General features: G+C 38.9%; 1 protein-coding gene across 1 annotated transcript; it reads right to left on the bottom strand.

Moving 5' to 3' along the window:
* Window positions 1–16385: 16385 nt before the first annotated feature.
* Window positions 16386–21074, bottom strand: LOC104098224 (uncharacterized). Its single transcript, XM_009604895.2, has 5 exons — window positions 20885–21074; window positions 20680–20787; window positions 20522–20579; window positions 16859–17105; window positions 16386–16712 (listed from the first exon to the last, which is right to left on the bottom strand). Exons 1-5 carry the CDS (start codon window positions 21072–21074, stop codon window positions 16386–16388), a joined length of 930 nt encoding a protein of 309 aa, XP_009603190.2.
* Window positions 21075–22639: the final 1565 nt, after the last annotated feature.

Raw genomic sequence — 22639 nt, 5'->3', positions numbered from 1 at the left:
ATTTCGTCGAAGAAAAAGTTATCCCGAAATCTGCAAAAATAAAATAAAAATCAAAGTTTATCCTACTGTCAAACCTTCAAAAAAGAAGAAGGTTCAAAAATCTCCCAAAAACATACCCCCAACAGCCATTGGAGAAGGTAAAATTTTAGTATTTACAATTTTTATTCTTTTTTTAGTTACAAAATTTGATTTAATTCTCATGACTATACCTATTTTTTGTTTTTCTGTATTTGTTAAACTTTTGTCTATATTGTGTATATTTGTTGTTGGTTATCAACTTTTTTATATTTTTCTGGAAATTGTAGATTTCTTGTATATTATTCAAAATAATTTTATTAGGGAATGTACTACATGATTTAGTTGGTTTTATTGATTATTATTTGCTCTATTTATAGATGTTAGTTTCATTTTCTGTAAACAAATTACATATATTATGTCTAGTTGTTAGTTTCTACTTTCTTGCTCTAAACATAATTCTGTCAGTGCATTTGTACCTTCAATATAATTCAGTTGTTATATATGTTTACTAATTTTGGAACTTATTTGTATGCAATGTATTAATGTCTTTCTAGCTGTAGTTAAAGTATAGTAGAATTATTATTATTATTTTGTTTTTTTGGTCTTTAAACATGTTTTATTAACTTACTGTTTCTTTTGGTGCAGGATCGAATATTGTTTGCACCACATGATGTTGATTATGGCATCATTAAGTTCCAGACATTATCCGACCTTGCTGTTCCTGCCCAAATCAAGGTATTATTGTCTGAAAATTGGTTAAGTTGTTTAAGAAGACATGTTTTGGGCACTTTCTTTGCATGCCCAAAATGCATATCCAAAATCAGACAATTCACCTTCTCATGAAGTATGAATTGAACTAATCCGGTTCTCATTTTTTTTTTACAGCAGAGACAATTCAACTTTGGGTTAATTTGCCCTTATCACTGGCCTTAGATATTTTAAAAAAGTAACGAACTTTGGTTACACAACTAAGTATGACAGTAAAATAATGAGGAGCTATTTTCCGAACAAGGAAAAAGTTAAGAAGTCGTACTTGAAACAAATTATAACCAGCAGTAGTTGGGTGAATGATGAGGATGCATTCAAGCTGTGTATTCTCTATCTGATAGAATTCTTCCTCTGTCCTTTATAGAAAGATAATGGTTTGATAGACCATTTTAGGTTCTATTTGGTGGACTCGGGGCAGTATGCGAATTTCGCATGGGGTATCGAAGCTTATACACAATTACTTCAGTCTGTTAGGCATAAGCTACACCATTCTATGCATTTTTATCTCATTCGAGGTTTTTCACTCGCTATGCAAATCTGGTTGTATGAGTGTTGATCTACAGTCAACACTGATATAGCTACAAGGGTTGGTAATTCGATCCCCCGCATACTTAACTGGACAGCTAGTAAGGACAAGATATGAATTTCTGCATTGGAAGAGAGGATGATCAAACTATCATAGATCGAGGTAAATATTTTTCACTTCTGTACAGACAATATAAATACAAATTATCTACACATTTTATACATATGATGACTAGGTCCCTCACATTGTTATTTCACTCAGTTCACCAACATGATTGAAGCCTCAGAAGAGCTTTCTAGAATGACTTTGCCAGACAAAGTTGAATACATCCTTGAAGAAGCTAAAACACAGGCCGAGCATCCGACATATGCTCCATCTCCATCTAGCAATAAGCAGGCAATGTGAATAGATGACAAGAAAGAAATTCTAAAACAACTAAAAAGATTAAGAAAAGATATTGATAAGGTAACAACTGATGATATTCGTAGCTGGTTTCTTTAATTTATGTTATGCAAATTATTTCTTTAACTCTTTCTATTTTAATACGTAGGTTGACTCTACGTGTCCGCTGAACAGTTTCGAAGTAGCAAGACGAGTGAATGAAGGCGCTGTAAGCAGTAGTGAATACTTTTTCCATGGAGACAAACCCCTCCGGCGAAAATGTTTCCTTTGTCACTATAGACTGAACTCGTTGTGAACCTTATTCCCCAAAAAAAAAAGATTCATTCCCCTTCTCTTCCCGACGATCGGTAATTCTTTCTAACAGTGTGATGACCCGATAGGTCATCTCGTGTTTTGAAACCTAATTCTGTGATTCGAAGCCTTAAAAATCATGATTTAGCCTTCCTCGATTTGCGTGCACAGTTCGGACGTCTTTTCGGAAAAACTTTTATGTTAAAAATTGATAAAAATGAGAAATTTTGCCTAAAAACTTCATTTGAGTTGACTTCGGTCAAAAGTTTTGGTAAACGGACCCGAATTTGTGTTTTGACGGTCTGTGTGGGTCCATATCATGATTTGAGACTTGGGCGTATGCCCGGAATCGTATTCGGAAGTCCCTAGCCCGATATATTGGACTTTGTCGAAATTTGAAAGTTAAAGACTTATTGAATTTGAAATGTTTGACCAAAGTTTGACTTTTTGGATAACGGGTCTGTATTTTATTTTCGGAATCCGGTATAGGTCCAATACCATATTTATGACTTGTCTGTGAGATTTGGTGAGAAACGGAGTTGGTTTGACGTGATTCGGACGTCCGGTGGTAAAAATAGAAATTTCAAAGCTTTCTTGAAAAAATCTCACTTGATTGGTGTTCAATTCGTAGTTTTAGTTGTTATTTTGGTGATTTGATCGCGTGAGCAAGTTCATATGATATTTTTAGACTAGTGTGCACTTCTGGTTTAGATCCCTGAGGGCTAGGGTGAGTTTCGGATAAGTTTCGGAGTGAATTTGGACTTGGTAAAATTGCTGGTGTAATTGATCTTGTTGCAGGCCTCATATCTAGCATTTGCGAGATCAAGCATCGCATTTGCAACCTTTGAGAGGTTCGCATTTGCGAAGCTTCTCATCGCAAATGCGAAGAAAAGCTGGGACACACAGGTTTCGCATTTGCGAAGTGGGTCTGGGGAAGGCATCCTTCGCATTTGCGACGATAGTGTCGCATTTGCGGTCATCCAGAGTTCGCATTTGCAAACAATTCTTCGCAATTGCGAAGACATCAGAGGTGTGAAGGACTTTGCATTTGCGGGCTTCGCATCAGGTCGCAAATGTAACATCTGCAACTGATGAAATAGGACTTAAACGGGATTTTTGGTTCATTTCCCAAATTTTCAAAACATAAAACCTTAGAGGAAGTTTTTCCAAGACTTCTTCTTCCCCAAATCATTGGTAAGTGATTCTAACCTATTTTCTTTCAATCTTTCACTACGTTTCCTAAGATTTCAACCTAAAATCTAAGGTTTTCATGGTGGAATTGTGGAGGTTTTGGGTAGAAATTAGGGATTTGGTAATTTGGGGATTTAAACCTCAATTTGAGGTCGGATTCCAAAACCAATTATATAACCGGGCTCGGGGGTGAATCGATAATCGGGTTTTGGTCCGAATTCCGAGTTTGGACCAAGCGGGCCCGAGTGTTGACTTTTGTTGACTTTTTTAAAAAATGGCCTTCCTAAGGCTTAAATTGAATTGTTTGGTTGGTAATTTTCTAGATTCTATCGGTTCGGAGGCTTGTGTGAAAGGAAAAGTTATGATTGAGCTTTAAGTTTAGCCGTTGGAGCGAGGTAAGTATCGTGGTTACCCTGACTTGAGGGATTAGTAATTGTTTGTCCATTTGCTACATGTTTAGATGTTGGGTACAACGTATATGTGAGGTGACGAGTACTTATGCGTTGTTGTCGGGTTAAAGCATGCGGGTGGAACTTGTTCCTTGTAGTTTCTTGCGTACTTGATCTTGTTATCCATGCTTAGACTAGTTACTTACTAAATTGATCGTACTTATCGTGTTTACGGGTTTTGTGTTCCAAAGTTGAGGTTTGTATTGTGGAACCATCGTTGAAGTAAGGCTTGTTCTTGTTGATTCTATCTCCTGCTATTACTTGTTCATTGATATGTGGTAAGGGAGAGTGTTAATGCACAGGGGGTGGTGTCATGTGATGTCGTGCCATATCATGAGTGTTAATGCACGAAGGGTGATGCCGTGCCATATTTTGAGTGTTAATGCACGAAGGGTGATGCCGTGCCATATTGTGAGTGTTAACGCACGAAGGGTGATGATATGCCATATTGTAAGTGTTAATGCACAAAGAGTGATGTCGTGCTATATTATGAGAGTTAATGCACGAAGGGTGATACCGTGCAATTTTCTTCATTGTGTTTAGTTGTTTCCACTGGTTAAAAGCATGTTGACTGTTCTGGTTATCATTTCCATTGTATCTCCTATATCATGTGCCCTTTTAGTATGTCCCCCTCCCAATAGTACATGTTTAGCTGTTATTGTTGTTTTCTTGTACATATACTGTTATCTGCACATATTTATTATGTGGGTGTCTTGTCATAGCCCCGTCACTACTTCATCGAGGTTAGGCTCGAAACTTACTAGTACATAGGGTCGGTTGTACTGATACTGTACTCTGCACTTTCTGTGCAGATTTTGGTACCGGCTCGGGTTGATCGAGAATTTAGTTGTTGGACCCGCTATCCGGAGACTCAAAGTAGATATATCGGTGTTCACAGACCTTGAAGTCCCCGTCTATCTTTTCTATTTTATTGTGTCTTTCATTCAAACAGTTGTACTTCTCTCAGAATATTACTTGTAGTAAATTCTAGAATGCTCGTGAATTGTGACACCAGATCCGAGAAGTGGTAAATGATGAAGTTGTTATAATACTCCTCACTCGTTATAGCTTAATTACTGTTAATTACTGCAATTTATAAGAGTTGACTTCATAATACTTTAACGTCGGCTTGCCTAGCAAGTGGGATGTTAGGCGCCATCACGGTCCCGACCGGGACGGGGGATTTCGGGTCGTGATAAGTTGGTATCAGAGCACTAGGTTGCCTAGGTCTCACAATTAACGAGCGAGCTTAGTAGAGTCTGGGGGATCGGTACGGAGACGTCTGTACTTATCTCCCAGAGGCTGTGAAGTTTAGGAACAAATTTCACTTCTATTCTTCTCTGTCGTGCAATTTTGTTTTTTCAATATTGATTAAACTCTTCTACTCTTATTCTCTCGCAGATGGCGAGAACACGTACCGCAACAGCCAAAGCCTCCAGTGGCAGCTCCTACGATGGGCAGAGGTCGAGGCCGTGCCGGAGGCCAAGGTAGTGGCAGAGCTCAGCCCAGAGCTCGAGCAGCAGCACCAGTGGTGGAGCCTCAGTTAGAGTTTGATGAGGAGGTTCCAGCCCAGACTGTGCCTGTCGGACTAGCTCAGGTCCCGGAGGGGTTCATTGCCACCTCAGTGCTTCGGACGCTTTGGTCCGTTTGGTAGGCTTTATGGAGAGTGTGACCCAGACTAGCGCATTTCCCATGGAACCAGCCGTCTCTTAGGCTGGAGGAGGAGCCCAGACTCCTACTACTCATACTCCGCAGAAGATGGCTCCCCAATATCAGACTCCAGCTGCTCATCCAGTCGGAGTAGTTCAGCCGATTGTTGCTGCACAGACCGGTGATGGGTCAGTTATGTCTTCTGAGGCTTTATGGAGATTGGACAGGTTTACCAAGGTCTTCCCGGTTCACTTCAATGGTGCTCCTTCAGAGGATCCCAAGAGTATCTTGATAGCTGTCATGAGGTGCTATAGAACATGGGTATAATGGAGACCAATGGGGTCGATTTTGCTGCATTTCAGATGATTGGTTCCGCCAAGAAATGGTAGAGGGATTATTTGCTAACCAGACCAGCTGGGTCGCCTGCTCTTACTTGGGACCAGTTCTCTCATCTCTTCTTAGAGAAGTTTCTTCCTATCACATTGAGAGAGGAGCATCATCGTCAGTTCGAGCATCTCCAGCAGGACAGTATGACTATTATTCAATATGAGACCCGTTTTGTGGATTTGGCCCGTCATGCTCTTCTCCTGCTTCCTACCGAAAGAGAGAAGGTGAGGAGGTTTATTGACGGACTCGCTCAGCCTATCAGATTGCAGATGGCTAAGAAGACTGGAAGAGAGATTTCTTTTCAGGCGGCTGCCAATGTTGTCAGGTGAGTCGAGATGGTTCTTGCTCAGGGAGGTCGGGGGTCTGATAAGAGACCACGTCATTCCGGGGGGTTCAGCGGTGCCTCATATGGAGGCATGGGTACTTTTGGTAGAGGCCATCCTCCTAGGCCGTTTCATTCAGCACTCCAGGCATCCCACGGTGCCTCAGGTGGTCGTGGCCCTCATATGCCTTATCCCGACCAACTAGCCTACAGTGCACCACCAACTCTTATTGGTGCACCTCCGCTCCAGAGTTTTCAGGGTGGTCACTCAGGTCGGAAAGGTCAGTTTCAGGGTCAGCAGTCAAAGCAACCGGGGTCATGTTATACTTGTGGTGATCCAAGGCATATTGCTAGATTTTGCCCTCGGGCATCGGGCGGCTCACAGCATCAGGGTTCTTGTGCCATGGTTCCATCACCAACTGCTGCATGGCCTGCTCAGCGAGCTAGAGACGGGGGTCAGGTATCCAGAGGTAGAGGCCAGACTGTTAGAGGTGGAGGTCAGGCCATTAGAGGTGGAGGCCAGCCAGCTAGAGGCCGTCCCGGGTACATAGTTCAGGGTAATAGGGCCCAGCCCCGGTGTTATGCTTATCCAGCCAGGCCTGAGGCTGAGTCATCTGACGTTGTTATCACAGGTACTGTTTCAGTTTGCAGTAGAGATGCTTCAGTTCTATTTGATCCGGGTTCTACTTATTCCTACGTGTCATCCTATTTTGCTTCATATTTGGTTGTGCCTCGTGATTCTTTGAGTGCTCTTGTATATGTGTCCACACCTGTGGGAGATTCTATTATTGTAGACCGCATTTATCATTCATGTGTAGTCACCATTGGGAGTCTTGAGACTAGTGTAGACCTTCTACTTCTCGATATGGTTGATTTCGATGTCATTTTGGGTATGGATTGGCTGTCACCTTAGCACGCTATATTGGATTGTCACGCCAAGACTGTGACCTTAGCCTTGTCGGGGTTGTCTCGATTAGAGTGGAGAGGGACTCCTGGCCATTCCACCAGCAGGGTTATCTCTTATATGAAGGCTCAACATATGGTCGAGAAGGGGTGTTTGGCTTATTTGGCTTATGTTCGTGATTCTAGTGTAGAGGTTCCTTCCATGGATTCCGTACTAGTTGTTTGTGAGTTTCCAGAGGTATTTCCTACAGACCTACCGGGGATGCTACCCGACAGGGATATTGACTTATGTATTGATTTGGCTTCGGGCACTCAGCCCATTCCCATTCCGCCATACCGTATGGCCCCGCCAGAGTTGAAAGAATTGAAGGAACAGTTACAGGATTTGCTTGATAAGGGTTTCATTAGACCTAGTATCTCACCCTAGGTGCACCAGTGTTGTTTGTGAAGAAGAAGGATGGATCGATGAGGATGTGCATAGATTACCGGCAGTTGAACAAGGGTACTATCAAGAACAAATAACCATTGCCGAGGATTGATGATTTATTTGATCAGCTTCAGGGTGCCAAGGTGCTTTTGAAGATTGATTTGAGGTTCGGCTACCATCAATTGAGGATTAGGGCATCCGATGTCCCTAAGACAGCTTTTCTGACTCGGTACGAGCATTATGAGTTTCTAGTGATGTCTTTTGGGTTGACAAATGCCCCAGCAGCATTCACGGATTTGATGAACCAGGTGTTCAAGCCTTATTTGGACTCCTTTATGATTGTGTTTATTGACGATATCTTGATCTACTCCCGCAGCCGAGAGAAGCATGAGCAGCATCTTAGAGCTGTGCTTCAGACTCTGAGAGACAGCCAGTTATATGCCAAGTTTTCGAAGTTCGAGTTTTGGTTGAATTCGGTCGCGTTCTTGGGGCACGTCGTATCAGCAGAGGGCATTCAGGTAGATCCTAAGAAGATTGAGACAATTTAGAACTGGCCTACACCCACTTCAGCCACGGAGATCAAGAGCTTTTTGGGTTTGGTGGGTTATTACCGTCGATTTATGGAGGGGTTTTCATCTATAGCAGCCCCGTTGACAAGGTTGGCCCAGAAGGGTGCCCGGTTCAAATGGTCGGACGAGTGCGAGGCGAGCTTTCATAAGCTCAATACGTCTTTGATTACAACGGCAGTGTTGGTGTTGCCCACAGGTTCAGGATCTTACATGGTATATTGTGTTGCTTCCCGTGTTGGTCTCGGTGCAGTATTGATGTACGAGGGCAGGGTGATTGCATATACATCGCGGCAGTTGAAGGTTCATGAGAAGAATTACTCTGTCCATGATTTAGAGTTAGCAGCCATTGTTCATGCACTGAAGATTTGGAGGCACTATCTTTATGGCGTGTCGTGTGAGGTTTTCACGTATCATCGGAGCCTTCAGTATTTGTTCAAGCAAAAGGATCTCAATTTGAGGCAGAGGAGGTGGTTGGAGCTATTGAAAGACTATGATATCACCATCTTGTACCATCCTGGGAAGGCCAATGCGGTGGCCGACACATTGAGTAGGAAGGCAGCGAGTATGGGCAGCCTTGCGTTCATTCTAGTCGGTGAGAGGTCGCTTGCATTAGATGTTCAGGCTTTGGCCAATCAGTTCGTGAGGTTGGATGTTTCTGAGCCCAGTCGTGTTCTAGCTTGTACAGTCGCTCGGTCTTTGTTGTTTGAGCGTATCAGGGAGCGACAGTATGATGACCCTCATTTGCTTGTCCTTAGGGACACGGTGCAGCACGGTGATGCCAAGCAGGTTACAGTTGGAGATGATGGAGTTTTGAGGATGTAGGGTCGTATTTGTGTGCCTAATGTGGATGGACTTCGTGAGATGATTCTTGAGGAGGCCCACAGTTCCCGGTATTCTATTCACCCGGGTGCCGCCAAGATGTATTAGGACTTGCGGCAACATTATTGGTGGAGGAGGATGAAGAAGGATATAGTTGCTTATGTAGTTCGGTGCCTGAATTATCAGCAAGTGAAGTATGAGCATCAGAGACCTAGTGGTTTGCTTCAAAAGATAGAGATTCATGAGTGGAAGTGAGAGCGTATCACTATGAATTTCATTGTTAGACTCCCACAGACTCAGAGGAAGTTCGACGCAGTTTGGGTCATTATGGATAGGCTGACTAAGTCAGCGCACTTCATTCCTTTGGCAGTTACCTATTCTTCGGAGCTGTTGGTAGAGATTTATATCCGCGAGATCATCCGTCTTCACGGTGTGCCCGTGTCTATTATTTCTGATCGAGGTACGCAGTTCACCTCGCACTTTTGGAGGGAAGTACAATGTGAGTTGGGCACGTGGGTTGAGTTGAGCTCAGCATTTCATCCTCAGACAGACAGACAGTCCAAGCGCACTATTCAGATCTTGGAGGATATGCTCCGCGCATGTGTTATAGACTTCGGAGGATCGTGGGATCAGTTCTTGCCCCTTGTAGAGTTTGCCTACAATAATAGCTACCAGTCGAGCATTCAGATGGCTCCCTATGAGGCATTATATGGTAGGCGGTGTCGGTCGCCAGTTGGGTGGTTCGAGCCGGGGGAAGCTCGGTTGTTGGGTACAGTTTTAGTACAGGATGCCTTGGATAAGGTCAAGATTATTCAGGATAGACTTCGTACAGCTCAGTCCAGGCAGAAGAGTTATGCCGACCATAGAGGTCGTGATGTTGCATTCATGGTCGGAGAGCAGGTGTTGCTCCGGGTATCACCCATAAATGTGTGATGAGGTTTGGAAAGAAGGGCAAATTGAGCCCTAGGTATATCAGACCTTTTGAGATTCTTCAGAGAGTGGATGAGGTAGCTTACAAGCTTATATTGCCACCCAGTTTATCATCAGTTCATCCGGTATTTCATGTGTCCATGCTCCGGAAGTATCACAGCGATCTGTCCCACGTGTTAGATTTCAGTTCTGTCCAACTGGACAAGTATTTGACTTACGAGGAGGAGGCAGTGGCTATTCTAGCCTGGCAGGTTCGTCAGTTGAGATCGAAGAGTTATCCTTCAGTTCAAGTGCAGTGGAGAGGTCAGCCCGTTGAGGCAGCTACTTGGAAGTCTGAGTCGGACAGGCGGAGTAGATATCCCCACCTATTTACCAGTTCAAGTACTTTTCTATGTCTGTCCGAGGACGAACGATTATTTTAGAGGTGGAGAATGTGATGACCCGATAGGTCATCTCATATTTTGAAACCTAATTCTATGATCCATTCTTTATCGATTTGCGTGCACAGTCCGGACGTCTTTTCGAAAAAACTTTTATGTTAAAAACTGATAAAAATGAGAAATTTTGCCGAAAAACTTCATTTGAGTTGACTTCGGTCAATATTTTTGGTAAACCGACTCAAATTCATGTTTTGACGGTCCCGGTGGGTCCGTATCATGATTTGGGATTTGGGCGTATGCCCGGAATCGAAGTCGGAAGTGCCTAGCCCGAGATATCGGACTTTGTCAAAATTTAAAAGTTAAAGACTTATTGAATTTGAAATGTTTGACCAAAGTTTGACTTTTTGGATAACGGATCCGTATTTTAGTTCCGGAACCCGGTATAGGTCCAATACCACATTTATGACTTGTCTGTGAGATTTGGTGAGAAACGGGGTTGGTTTGACGTGATTCGGACGTCCAGTGGTAAAGTTAGAAATTTCAAAGCTTTCTTGAAAAAGTCTCACTTGATTGGTGTTCAATTCGTAGTTCTATGTGTTATTTTGGCGATTTGATCATGCGAGCAAGTTCGTATAATATTTTTAGACTAGTGTGCACTTCTGGTTTAGATCCCCGAGGGCTCGGGTGAGTTTCGGATACGCTTCAGAGTGAATTTGGACTTGGTGAAATTGCTGGTGTAACTAATCTTGTTGCAAGCCTCTGATCTCACATTTGCGAGATCAAGCATCGCATTTGCGACCTCTGAGGGGTTTGCATTTGCGAAGCTTCTCATTGCAAATGCGAAGAGAAGCTGGGCCACAGAAGTTTCGCATTTGTGAAGTGGGTCTGGGGAAGGCATCCTTCGCATTTGCGGTCATCCAGAGTTTGCATTTGCGAACAATTCTTCGCAATTGCGAAGACAACAGAGGTGTGAAGGACTTCACATTTGCGATTGTTTCTTCACATTTGCGAATCCCAGGTCGCAAATACGACATCTGCAGCTGATGAAATAGGACTTAGATGAGACTTTTGGTTCATTTCCCAAATTTTCAAAACCTAAAACCTTAGAGGCGATTTTTCCAAGACTTCTATTTCCCCAAATCGTTGTAAGTGATTCTAACATATTTTCTTTCAATCTTTCACTACTTTTCCTAAGATTTCAACCTAAAATCTAAGGTTTTCATGGTGGAATTGGGGGGTTTTGGGTAGAAATTAGGGATTTGGTAATTTGGGGATTTAGACCTCAAATTGAGGTCGGATTCCAAAGTCAATTATATAACCGGGATCGGGGGTGAATGGGTAATCGGGTTTTGGTCAAAATTCCGAGTTTGGACCAACTGGGCCCGAGTGTTGATTTTTAAAAAAATAGCCTAAATTGAATTCTTTACAATCGTGGGTAGTTCCTAAGGTTAAAATTGAATTGTTTGGTTGGTAATTTTCTAGATTCTCTCGGTTCGGAGGCTTGTGTGAAGGGAAAAGCTGTGATTGAGCTTTGGGTTTGGCCGTTGGAGCGAGGTAAGTATCGTGGTTAACCCTGACTTGAAGGATTAAGAATTGTTTGTCCATTTGTACATGTTTAGATGTTGGGTACAACATATATGTGAGATGACGAGTACTTATGCGTTGTTGTCGGGTTTAAGCATGCGGGTGGAACTTGTTCCTTGCAGTGTCTTGCGTACTTGATCTTGTTATCCATGCTTAGACTAGTTACTTACTAAATTGATCGTACTTATCGTGTTTACGGGTTTTGTGATAATTGAGTATTGATTCCATATTGTTAATTCACGAAGGGTGGTGCCGTGCCATATTGTGAGTGTTAATGCACGAAGGGTGATGCCGTGCCATATTGTGAGTGTTAATGCACGAAGGGTGATGCCATGCCATATTATGAGAGTTAATGCACTAACGGTGATGCCGTACAATTTTCTTCATTGTGTTTAGTTATTTCCACTGGTTAATAGCATGTTGACTGTTCTGGTTATCATTTCCACTGTATCTCCTATATCCTGTGCCCCTTTAGCATGCCCCCATCCCAATAGTACATGTTTAGTTTTTATAGTTATTTTCTTGTACATATACTGTTATATGCATAGATTTATTATGTGGGTGTCTTGTCATAGCCTCGTCACTACTTCGTCGAGGTTAGGCTCGACACTTACCAGTACATGGGGTCGGTTGTACTGATACTGCACTCTGCACTTTTTGTGCAGATTTTGGTACCGGCTCGGGTTGATTGAGAGTTTAGCTGTTGGACCTGCTATCGGGAGATTCAAGGTAGATCTTTCGGCATTCACAGACCTTGAAGTCCCCGTCTATCTTTTCTGTTTTTCTTTTATTTTCATTCAAACAGTTATACTTCTCTCAGACTATTACTTGTAGTAAATTCTAGAATGCTCGTAAATTGTGACACCAGATCCGGGAAGTGGTAAATGATGAAGTTGTTATAATACTCTGCACTCGTTATAACTTAATTACTATTAATTACTACAATGTATAAGAGTTGACTTCATAATACTTTAACGTCGTCTTGCCTAGAAAGTAAAATATTAGGTGTCATCACGGTCCCGACGGTGGGGGATTTCAGGTCGTGACAAATAGCTCCATCTGCCCATCTGAGAATGACGCCCTTCTTGCAAAAGCTCTTCTTATGCTAACCTTGTTCGTGGGATCTTTTATCCTTTCTTTCTTCCTAGGACAGTAAGAATGGAATTTCCTGAATGATATCAGTCAGAGCGTGCTCCCCCTTCGTCATAAGGCATGCTTTCTCACCACCTAATGATGATCAAATCACGATCATGGGGTTACCCTGTTCTAATTCCATATGCACAATAGAATGGAAATCAAGACCCCGAATATTCTTTAGTTCCAGATGATGCGGATCCAATCTCATCTCTTGAGCTATACCTATAACTTATGCAAATTTTGATTTTACCGAACTTAGTTAATAAATAAGGCGAGATGGAGATTCAGACCTTGGATTGTTCAAGAAAGAGGTATACTTAATTCTTGATTTTTAGTCTTCTTTATATATCTGTAAGAAACTAATTGTCAGATACATTATAACCATTTTTTGTTCTTTAGGTTTTTCAAGAACTAGGTAGCATTCGACTGCTACTCAATGATTCCATCAAGTCTGTGTTACATGCAATAAATAGTCAACATGATACTAATATTGATGCTAAGGTTTCATTCAAAATATATTCATTTTGGACAACAATTTTTACCATGTTTATGTTTATATTAGCATTCATAAAATATTTAGCCTAACAAATTTTGCTTGCAGTTTAATGGCAGTTCTGCGAAAAATGATGAGCATTACAAATAAAAGAACAAACAACAATACCGTGGCAATAGTGTTGAACCAGTGTTGGGCAGCAATAGTAAAATATGTATTTTAACATAATTTCATGACAAATAATCTACATTATATTTACATTATATATATATATATATATATATATATATATATATATATATATATATATATATATATATATATATATTATATCTACATATAGCCTAAATCACCAACAAATAATCTACATTATATTTCCAATTGTTGTCTTAGATACATGACACATGTCTGACATTAAAAATGAGGAGAATGTTCCTATATCATGCCATGTAGGTGTTGACTTATCTTCCCAATTTCAAGGAGCATTGGAGGAGGAAACTGCAGGTATGATTTAGTACATTTTATCTACATATTTCACAATACATATTACATCTCAGCTACAGGACACCATTTCAATAAATTAACTACAATTTATCTACAATGTTATTTTTGTTTACTACAAATGATCTAGTTGTACACATTTATTGTAACAGAGAAGAAAACTATGCATGTGGACTCTCCAAAACAGGATGCAAAAGTTGGCATACAAGGAGAGCATTTAAATGAGGAGAAAGAGACTATGCATTTGCAATCTCCAATTTAAGAAGCAAATGTTATACAACAAGGAGACGATTGTAATGAGGATTTCAGTGGTATTATATCTTACAATATAATTATAGGAAAAAACAACAACTTTCATATAAGTTTCAGTTTTCCCAAAAGAATTGATGCAGCCAACATACAATGCTGTTCTTTTATTTTTAATTTTGTAGGTGAACCAGTTGACTACATCAATGTAGGTGATTCAGACAATGACTCCAGGTCTGGAAAAAGGGCAGTAACACTTGATGATTTTGAGCTGCCAGAGAACTTCTCACAGATTGTTAAGTTCGGCGAGGTTAATGACGATGAAACAACCCTTGTGCATCAAGGAAAAACAAGGTTCCTGGAAAGCATGCCAGATCCCCCTTTCTCCTTTATTTCAATTCTGGGGGAAGTACTTCTTTTGGACTTCCTCCAATTTTCAACATCAAGCATCCATTTATCAGGGTTATTGTTGACGATGTTGATCCTGACTTGTTGGAAGAATTCACTAAGTGGTTATATTTAGGTACCGACACAGTTTCAAAGAGGTTAGATTATACACATTTTTCATATTATCGAGTGCATACAATTTATGGATTTCTAATTGAAACTACATAATAATTGTACTTGCTATATCTTTAAATAGGAAGAAGGCGCCTTATACTTTTAAAGATAACCAGCTCAACCTGTGGTTTGATCTTGGAGTGGAGAAAGTTGATAAAAAGGACTAGTTTTATACTTTGGCATATCCTGGATAAATCCTTAACAACACGGTACACACATACCCTGGTAAAATTTAATGATTAGCTGTAGTATTCATTTTAGATATCTATAGAATTTTTGTTTGAAAATTGTAGTTAAATTGTATTTAGCATTGAGAAATAATGAATCTGGTTTTTTGCAGCACATTAATTTTATTTTATACTATTTGAGGATGAGAGGAAAGTATGGCCCTAAAAACAAAATACGGTTTACAACCACTGACTGTATCTTCAAGACTAGAATTGAACAAATTTATGAGAGGTACATTAATGTTCCTGCCGATAGGAAGCTTGCTATTGTCAAACCCCAGGACATCGTATTGTATGGGACAAAGTTGATTTTGTGATTATGCCCGTAAATATTGTGGAAAAATTTCATTGGTTAGTGGCTGTGTTTGACATTACCGATAGGGTTCTATATGTTTATGATTCTATGGTCTCTTCACGAAATCATAAACTTGTTGAATCTGCTGTCGACAAGTTTGCTATTATGATCCCCCTCTACTTGTCATGCACCGAATTATATGGAAAGCGTCCAGACATCAACTATAAGAACACAAATGCATACATTGAAATAGGTTTTACTGACCCTCTTTGCATTCAGTAGTTGGTCGGTGAGATACCCCAGCAAAAAGAGAGATCAATGTATATGCTGCTTTTCCTTCTATTTAACCAATTGTATTTTAAATTGAATGATAAATATTTCCCCCTATGATTTTTTGTAGTGACTGTGGTGTATACGTGGCGGCATTTGCAGAATATGTCAGCATTGGAGAGCTATCGATTTCAAAGGAAGACCTTTCTGATATTGATCAACACCGTAGACGCTATGGAGCGCTACTTTGGGATTATGCTAGGAAAAAGCAAGAGCTTGCTGCAATTAGTGAAAGTAACATGACTGGAAGATTAGCAAGAAGAAAAGGTACACTAGTTGTGAAGGAGAGAATATGAGTCCAAAATAAAATAATATTAGTTGCCCTTTTCAGTAGAAAATTTGTAGTTAAAGTGTTTAGTTGTAGCTGCATTGTAGTAAAGTTGTAGGAAAATTGTTTATTAAGAACAAGTCAGCTACAATTTATTTGTAGCAGATTTGTGATACAGTTATTTTATCTTTTATTTTGTTATTTTGTCCAGAATTATACTACTTAGAATAAAAAACATCTGTGGTATTTTTTTGGTTGAAAGTTGTTAGTACTTGATCTCGATATTGGTACTATATAATTTCTTTACAGCATAACTATAACTATGTTAGCAACTACTATACAAAAATACTTAATCTATTCAATTTTAGCAGTGTTGTTAGGAAAGGCTGAAAAGTAATAAATAAACCCAGTATTTGAACAAAACAACTACAAACCAATTGCATTAAGAGTTAAAATCTGTTTAGCAAACATTCATTATAGGAAACAATCTTTATTCAAATTAGCAACACAATTACACCACAACTATAATTCTCCAGAACATAACAAATACAACTTAATATGTCTTAAAGGACAGATAATCATCAACAGTACTCAGTAAAAAAAATTCTTTAAACTATATCAATTTTTATTTCTTTTTGGGAGTTCTAGTCCCCAGTTGCCACATGAAACCTTGTACTTCTTTGCATTTACTTCATCATATGATTTGTATCTTTATTTTTGAGGTCTCCCTGGATGCCTTTTCCCAGTAGGTGGCATTACAACTTCTTCACCTATATGTTGTGGCACATTCCATTTGCTTTCATTAGGCAGTGGGTCTACTGGTATTTCATAAGTCTGCAGAAAGCTCTCTCTCGTGTAATAAGGAAAACAATAGTTTTTATAAGACTTGTTGTTGTTCCTCAAAGCCGCCAAAGCATGTGGACAAGGAAGTTCATCAAGCTGGAATTGTCCACAACTACATCTCTTATTTTGAAGGCAAACAATGAAGCGCTTCACACCATCTATCACATTATGTATGTAATCTGTTGAAGCCCTCACCTACAATTTTATTCCAAACACACAACAAGTTGTCACCAACAGATACAAAACAAAATAACTACAATTATACAATAATATTTCTACAATAATCAGTATATATTTAGTTTGATGAAATCAATGATCTGATATTATTGGCCATAACTTACTCTCATCTTCTGCGATAATGTCCTGTTGTATTCCAACTCTTTGTTGTATTTTTTCCCAAGGTATGTGAATGTACCATTTGCATTTAATAACTTTTCATTAGTCCAACGTTCAAGAAGAGTCCTCATGTACTCTAATAGTTCTACTACGGGAAGCTCTCTTGCATCTTTGGTTACCGCATTCAAGGAATCTGATATGTTTGATGTCATCGTCCATATTTTGTTCACCGTAGCATGTACCCGAGACCATCTGTGGTAGTCAATATCGTATAGGTATGCTTTAACACGTGTGTCGATCTCTTCAATATTTGACATTCTTTCATTAAATTCATCAAGCGTGTATAATCGTGTCGTGGCAAAGTACAATTCGCTTAACTTTAGATGACCTTTCTTGAAACTTTGACCTTACATTTGTCCAAATATGCCACATACAAGTATAATGTGGCATGCCGGTATAAACAGTAGATGTTACCTTCAATATACTCTCATTACGGTCAGAAACAACACACATATTTGGTTTTTCACCATATGCATTGTTACACCTCATTTTTTTGTACGTGAAAGTACGTCGTAAGTCAATTGATGTAAGCTTGAAAATGAGAGCCTCTTTGAAAGTATATAAAGTGATTTAATGATGTTACGTCCCATTTTCGCAAGCCTTTAAGAGTTATCATTCAGGTACAAATGTTTCTAAGGGGACATGTTACACCCCATACTTCAGACGTCACTGTCATTATAAGATTATCTAATGTAAGCTCAAAAAGGACGAAATCCTTCTATAAGGATAAGAAAGGTTTACTGAAGTCTTAAGTAAGTTAAGATGAATATGAGACTTGTTAATCATGATTTAAATGAGTTTAAAGTCATGATATGACTATATATGATGTTTGGATATGAAATATAAAGTTTGGGAAAAATCGGATTTAAGTTGCAAAAAAACCAACTAAGGATTTGCCTTGTAATCAAGCATTTTGAGCAATACATTTCGCAAGTTTTATGATGTCCTTTTGGGACATATTATATACAAAATTGAAGGTATTTGAGTCTATTTTTTAACGCATGTAACCGTTCGTCGATACGATATTGGAGTAGAGAGATATTCACATTTTCGCGAGAATACGCAAGCAGCACCCATGGGACCCACAAGTCGGGAAAAATTCCAGCTTGTATTTAAGTCAATTCTTCATTGTTTTAACTCATTTTTCTGGTCCAAAACGGTCCCTAAATCCTCCTAAATTCTCTCCAATGGTTCCTCCATGATTCTATGGTGAGAACCTAAGATGAAAACATGAATCCAAAGCTAGAAATCTAATGGTGCTTGCTAGATCGTAGTTCTTCGTCTTGTGTTTATTTTGGAGGGTTCTTCAAAGGTAAGTAACCTCAGATTTTGTTTTATTCTTATTGATTAAGGTAATAATCAGTCCCTTCTTCATATATATTAGATTTTGAAGGCAAACTACAAGTGTTTACACACTAATTTGAACACCAAAAGTTTATTCAAGAAGAGAATAAAACACCTATAGTGTTGTGGTGTTATTGAGGATAGTTGTGGACTGTGCTTGGCTGAAATTTCATATTGTTTTTACTGTTTAGGGTGAGTATAAAATCCTACTACATGTACTTGCAGTTGTTTTTGTGTTGGTTGCATTATTTGAGCAAAATACTACAAGAGGAGACTTAAAATAGTTTGAGATGTTATGGGTTTTAATGGACTGTTTTGGAAAGGTTATTTCCATGAACTATAAATGGCTGGAAAATGGGGAAAATAACTTGATTATGATATGATTTCTATTGTTATGCATGTCTATATGTTTATTAAGTGAATTGGTGAAAGAAGCACATGAACCTTGAGATTGGAAGTGAAGATTAGCTTAAGTCACTTCTATGGTATTGTATTGTCATTGAGGGCTGTTGTAAGCTAAATATAACTTGGATTTTGACTTAAAGCTACTGTAGGAGGTATGTATATTGTGTTCTTGCATGTTCTTAAGGTTATATTGACATTGATTAAGTTAAATGGATGGACTAGACATAAACTAGTGAATAAAGTTTCTAATTGAGGATAATTTTAGTTGTGGATTGTTTTCGTTGTTATAAATATATGGTATAAGACTGGAATCATTGATGAATGACTTCATTATCATGTTAATAATACTAGTAAGTTAAAGTAAGAAGTCTATAAGGGGTGATATGGGGTATACAGATTCCAATTGGACTTGTAGCTCTTCATGAAGTAGTTGTGACTTGTTGTTATTATATGGTGTCTTGTTATTGATAATTATGTATTGATGGATTTCTCTAGTCATTGTTGTTGGTATATGGTATTGGAGGAATCTCTTGTTACAGGGGATATGCTGCCCAAACTTACATAAACGAGGTACTAGTTTAAGTTGCGGACTTAGCCTTTACTCAATACTGATTTTGAATCTCCTTATGCTATGGTAGATTGAGTTGAGTTGTTTGAAGAATTGCGTGAAAGGTATTAAGGACTCAATGGAGTTAAGATATGTTAAGGCTATCCATTCTTTCCTTTTGGCATGATCCATATGATAGAAACGAAATATGCAAATGTGGAACTTTCATAAATGACTCTATTCATAGAAGTATTAGGGGTGCCTATGTTCTTGTTTCCCCATGTGTACTATTATTATATCTTCTGTTCATGGGTATCAGAAAAATACGTAAGTTGCTAAAGTTTATCCGAAGGCATATTGATTTTATGACAGTCCGAGAAATATTACTGACTTACTTCATTATGCATTGCATTCATTTATACATGTACATTGACCCATGACCAGATAGCATTATATACGCATATATTATATGTATATGGGATATGGGAAAAGGTTATGGCGTTATATGCGCACCACTACCTGATCAATTCGTATATGTTGATGATTTCACTCATAGTGGCTTAGATGATATGATGGGATTCCCTCAGAGGCTTGATGATGTTATGTACGCATATACCTATGCATGGTATGTCATTTATATACACATGCATGACATTATAAATTTTTCATGATTCACAGAGCTATTCAGAATTACAGGTTGAGTTCTTTACTCCATGTTTCTTTCATGTCTTTTATATACTACTGTCATACCTTACATACTCGGTACTTTATTTGTACTGACGTTCCTTTTACTTGGGGATACTGCGTTTCATGCCCGCATGTCCCGATAGATAGGTTGAGAGTCCTCCTAGTAGGCTATCAGCTCAGCAAAAGGTATTGGTGCACTCCACTTGCTCCGGAGTTGCCTATCTGGTCAGTATGATTTGGACATGTATTGATTGACATGGCGGGGCCATATCTCGAACTTTATGAAATTTATGTACTCGTAGAGGCTTGTAGACAGATGTTATATATATGGATACTTGTATGGCTTTGTCGGCCTATGTATTGAATATACAAATGATCATGTCGGCCTTATAAGCCCTTATGTCGCATGCATAAGCTTCTATATCATGTTGGGTCATCCCATGTTGAGTATTCTCTTATGTTTAATTCTAGTTATCTCATGATGGCCTTTCCGATTCATTTACCCATGATAGTATGATAAGAAGGATGCGTTACGTTGGTACTCGGTTGAGTTAGGCACTGGGTGCCCGTCGCGGCCCTACGATTTGGGTCGTGACATGCATGTTTGAATTGCTCAAAAAACCACCTCCATGATGCATCATTTTCTGAATCAACAACGGCGTATGCTAGTGGTAATATGCTACCTAAAAAGAAATTCAATTTCAGTAATAAAACTTGAAAATATAAAAAATACAGTCTCAAAAATAACTTTATAACAATTATTTTACAATTAATCTACATTACCAGCTGCATCCATTGTGCTAGCTGTTAGCATGATTCCCCTATATGCTGACTTTAAGAAGGTGCCATCAACTACTACAATTGGCCTACTCCCAACCCTTGACGAACGTACTAAGTGCAACAAATGCATACAAGAAACAATCATCTTCAGTCTTCTGCAATTTCACTACCGACCCCGGATAAGTCTTCTCCAGAATATACAAATAACTTGGCAAGCGACTGTAGGAATCAGCAGGATGACCTCTCAAAAATTTCAAAGCATTTTCCTTTGCTCTCCAAGCTTGTATGTATGTTAAGTTCACACCATAATCCGACAACATGTCAGTTTGTATGTCTTTTGGTGTGTATATTATCTTAGGATCCACATATTTTGGCATCACCATGCTGCCAACTACCATGGCAGTAGGTTTGCGTTGTATATATGTGTTGTCCATCAAAGAGCATGTGTGCAAGCTGTTGAATTTTTAAACCTTGAACAATGCTGATTCATTTATGCTGGTGGACTTGAAGTGCCACGTACAATTGTCTCCAACACATACAAGGCAATAGCTACAGAATAAAAATAATTCAAAAAATATTATGCAAATTGTAGCTACCGAATACGAGGCTGTGTATGCACAACAACTTGTTTTAAACAATTAATATACCATTTATATACAAAAAAACTACAACTTATACACAATATGAATTTGACAAATAAAATGTTCCTACCTTCTTGCAATTGTCCTTTTCACCATAAATTAAAACTTATTCATGACAGAATAGTGCTTCATTGCACTGGCAATTATTATTTTGTTTTGGTAAACTTGGCCTACTTCAATTACATTTGGCGTATGTTTTGTTATGATGATACTTTCATATTCTATAATTGTCGGAGATGTTTGCATATCAATTAAATTCACTGTTCCTGATACTTCTCCAATTGTGTTACATTGCTTGACAATTGTACCACGTTAGTAATACGATAATCAGAAGAACATGTACTCAATTAAAAATATAGTAATTCAGACCTTTGTATATTCATATGTTCAGTATTTGATAGAATACTTGTAGAGACATAACAGTCGAACTATATTTGTTATGTAGTATTATTGTAGATAATTTGTAGTAAAATTATAGAATACTTGAAATTGAAAAAACATAAGCATTGGAAAAACAGAGCAAACCTGCAATTGTGCTCGCATTTGACATACTGCATTCCAAATTGAAATCACGCACTGTTATACACAGTGGATACATTCCTAAGTTTTTGTTTTCCTTTTTCGTCTCCATATACACTCAAACTTCCATATCGTTCCGAATTTCCAGTAGAGGACAACGTTCGTTGACAGTGTATTTGATTTCGATGATTTTTGCGGAGGTATCGATTATTAGATGCTCTGCAATTGCAGAATTCAATTGACTATAATTTGAATATTCATTGATTATAATTCCGTCAACATCAAAATCTTTGTATCTCCCAACACTATCCCACCGACCATTGAGCTGATTCATAATCGCTAATTTTGACATTATGTCGCGAAATTCAATTCAAGTGTAGCTAATTGTTTGCAATTGTTTTCTTCAAAATATTTGTTTATGGAAAACCAGAGGAAACCAGAGAAAACCAGAGAATAGAAGGATACTACAGATATATTGCCTTGATTATCGTGCGATGATAACTAGAGAAAATCAGAGTAATAGAAGGATTCTACAAATATGTTGCCTTGATTATGGTGCAATGATCGTGTTAGTAAAATCTTTAACTGAAATATCAGTGCCGCGCCCCGTTTTCTCGCGAAAGCGGGCCTCGACGTGTGACAAATCTTTTAAAGGAGGTATTAAAAGAAAACAGTCACCACCTAACGGTTTTTAAGGTGCGTTAGGGCACCTATTTATAAATGACTCTGTTTTAACTAGTTAGCATCATCAAAGATCGGGTAAGGGCTCAAATTACCTCAAAGAGAAGGTGTTAGGCACTCTT

Source organism: Nicotiana tomentosiformis, chromosome 4 (assembly GCF_000390325.3).
Source record: "Nicotiana tomentosiformis chromosome 4, ASM39032v3, whole genome shotgun sequence".
Classification (NCBI taxonomy): domain Eukaryota; kingdom Viridiplantae; phylum Streptophyta; class Magnoliopsida; order Solanales; family Solanaceae; genus Nicotiana; species Nicotiana tomentosiformis.
This window is presented reverse-complemented; position numbering and strand designations above follow the sequence as displayed.

Coding starts and splice junctions, on each gene's coding strand:
- LOC104098224 (XM_009604895.2), bottom strand. CDS start 21,074: ATGGTAGTTGGCAGCATGGTGATGCCAAAATATGTGGATCCTAAGATA. Junction 20,580..20,679: donor TAGCACAATGGATGCAGCTG/GTAATGTAGATT, acceptor ATTTCTTTTTAG/GTAGCATATTACCACTAGCA. Junction 16,713..16,858: donor CATTATCGCAGAAGATGAGA/GTAAGTTATGGC, acceptor ATAAAATTGTAG/GTGAGGGCTTCAACAGATTA.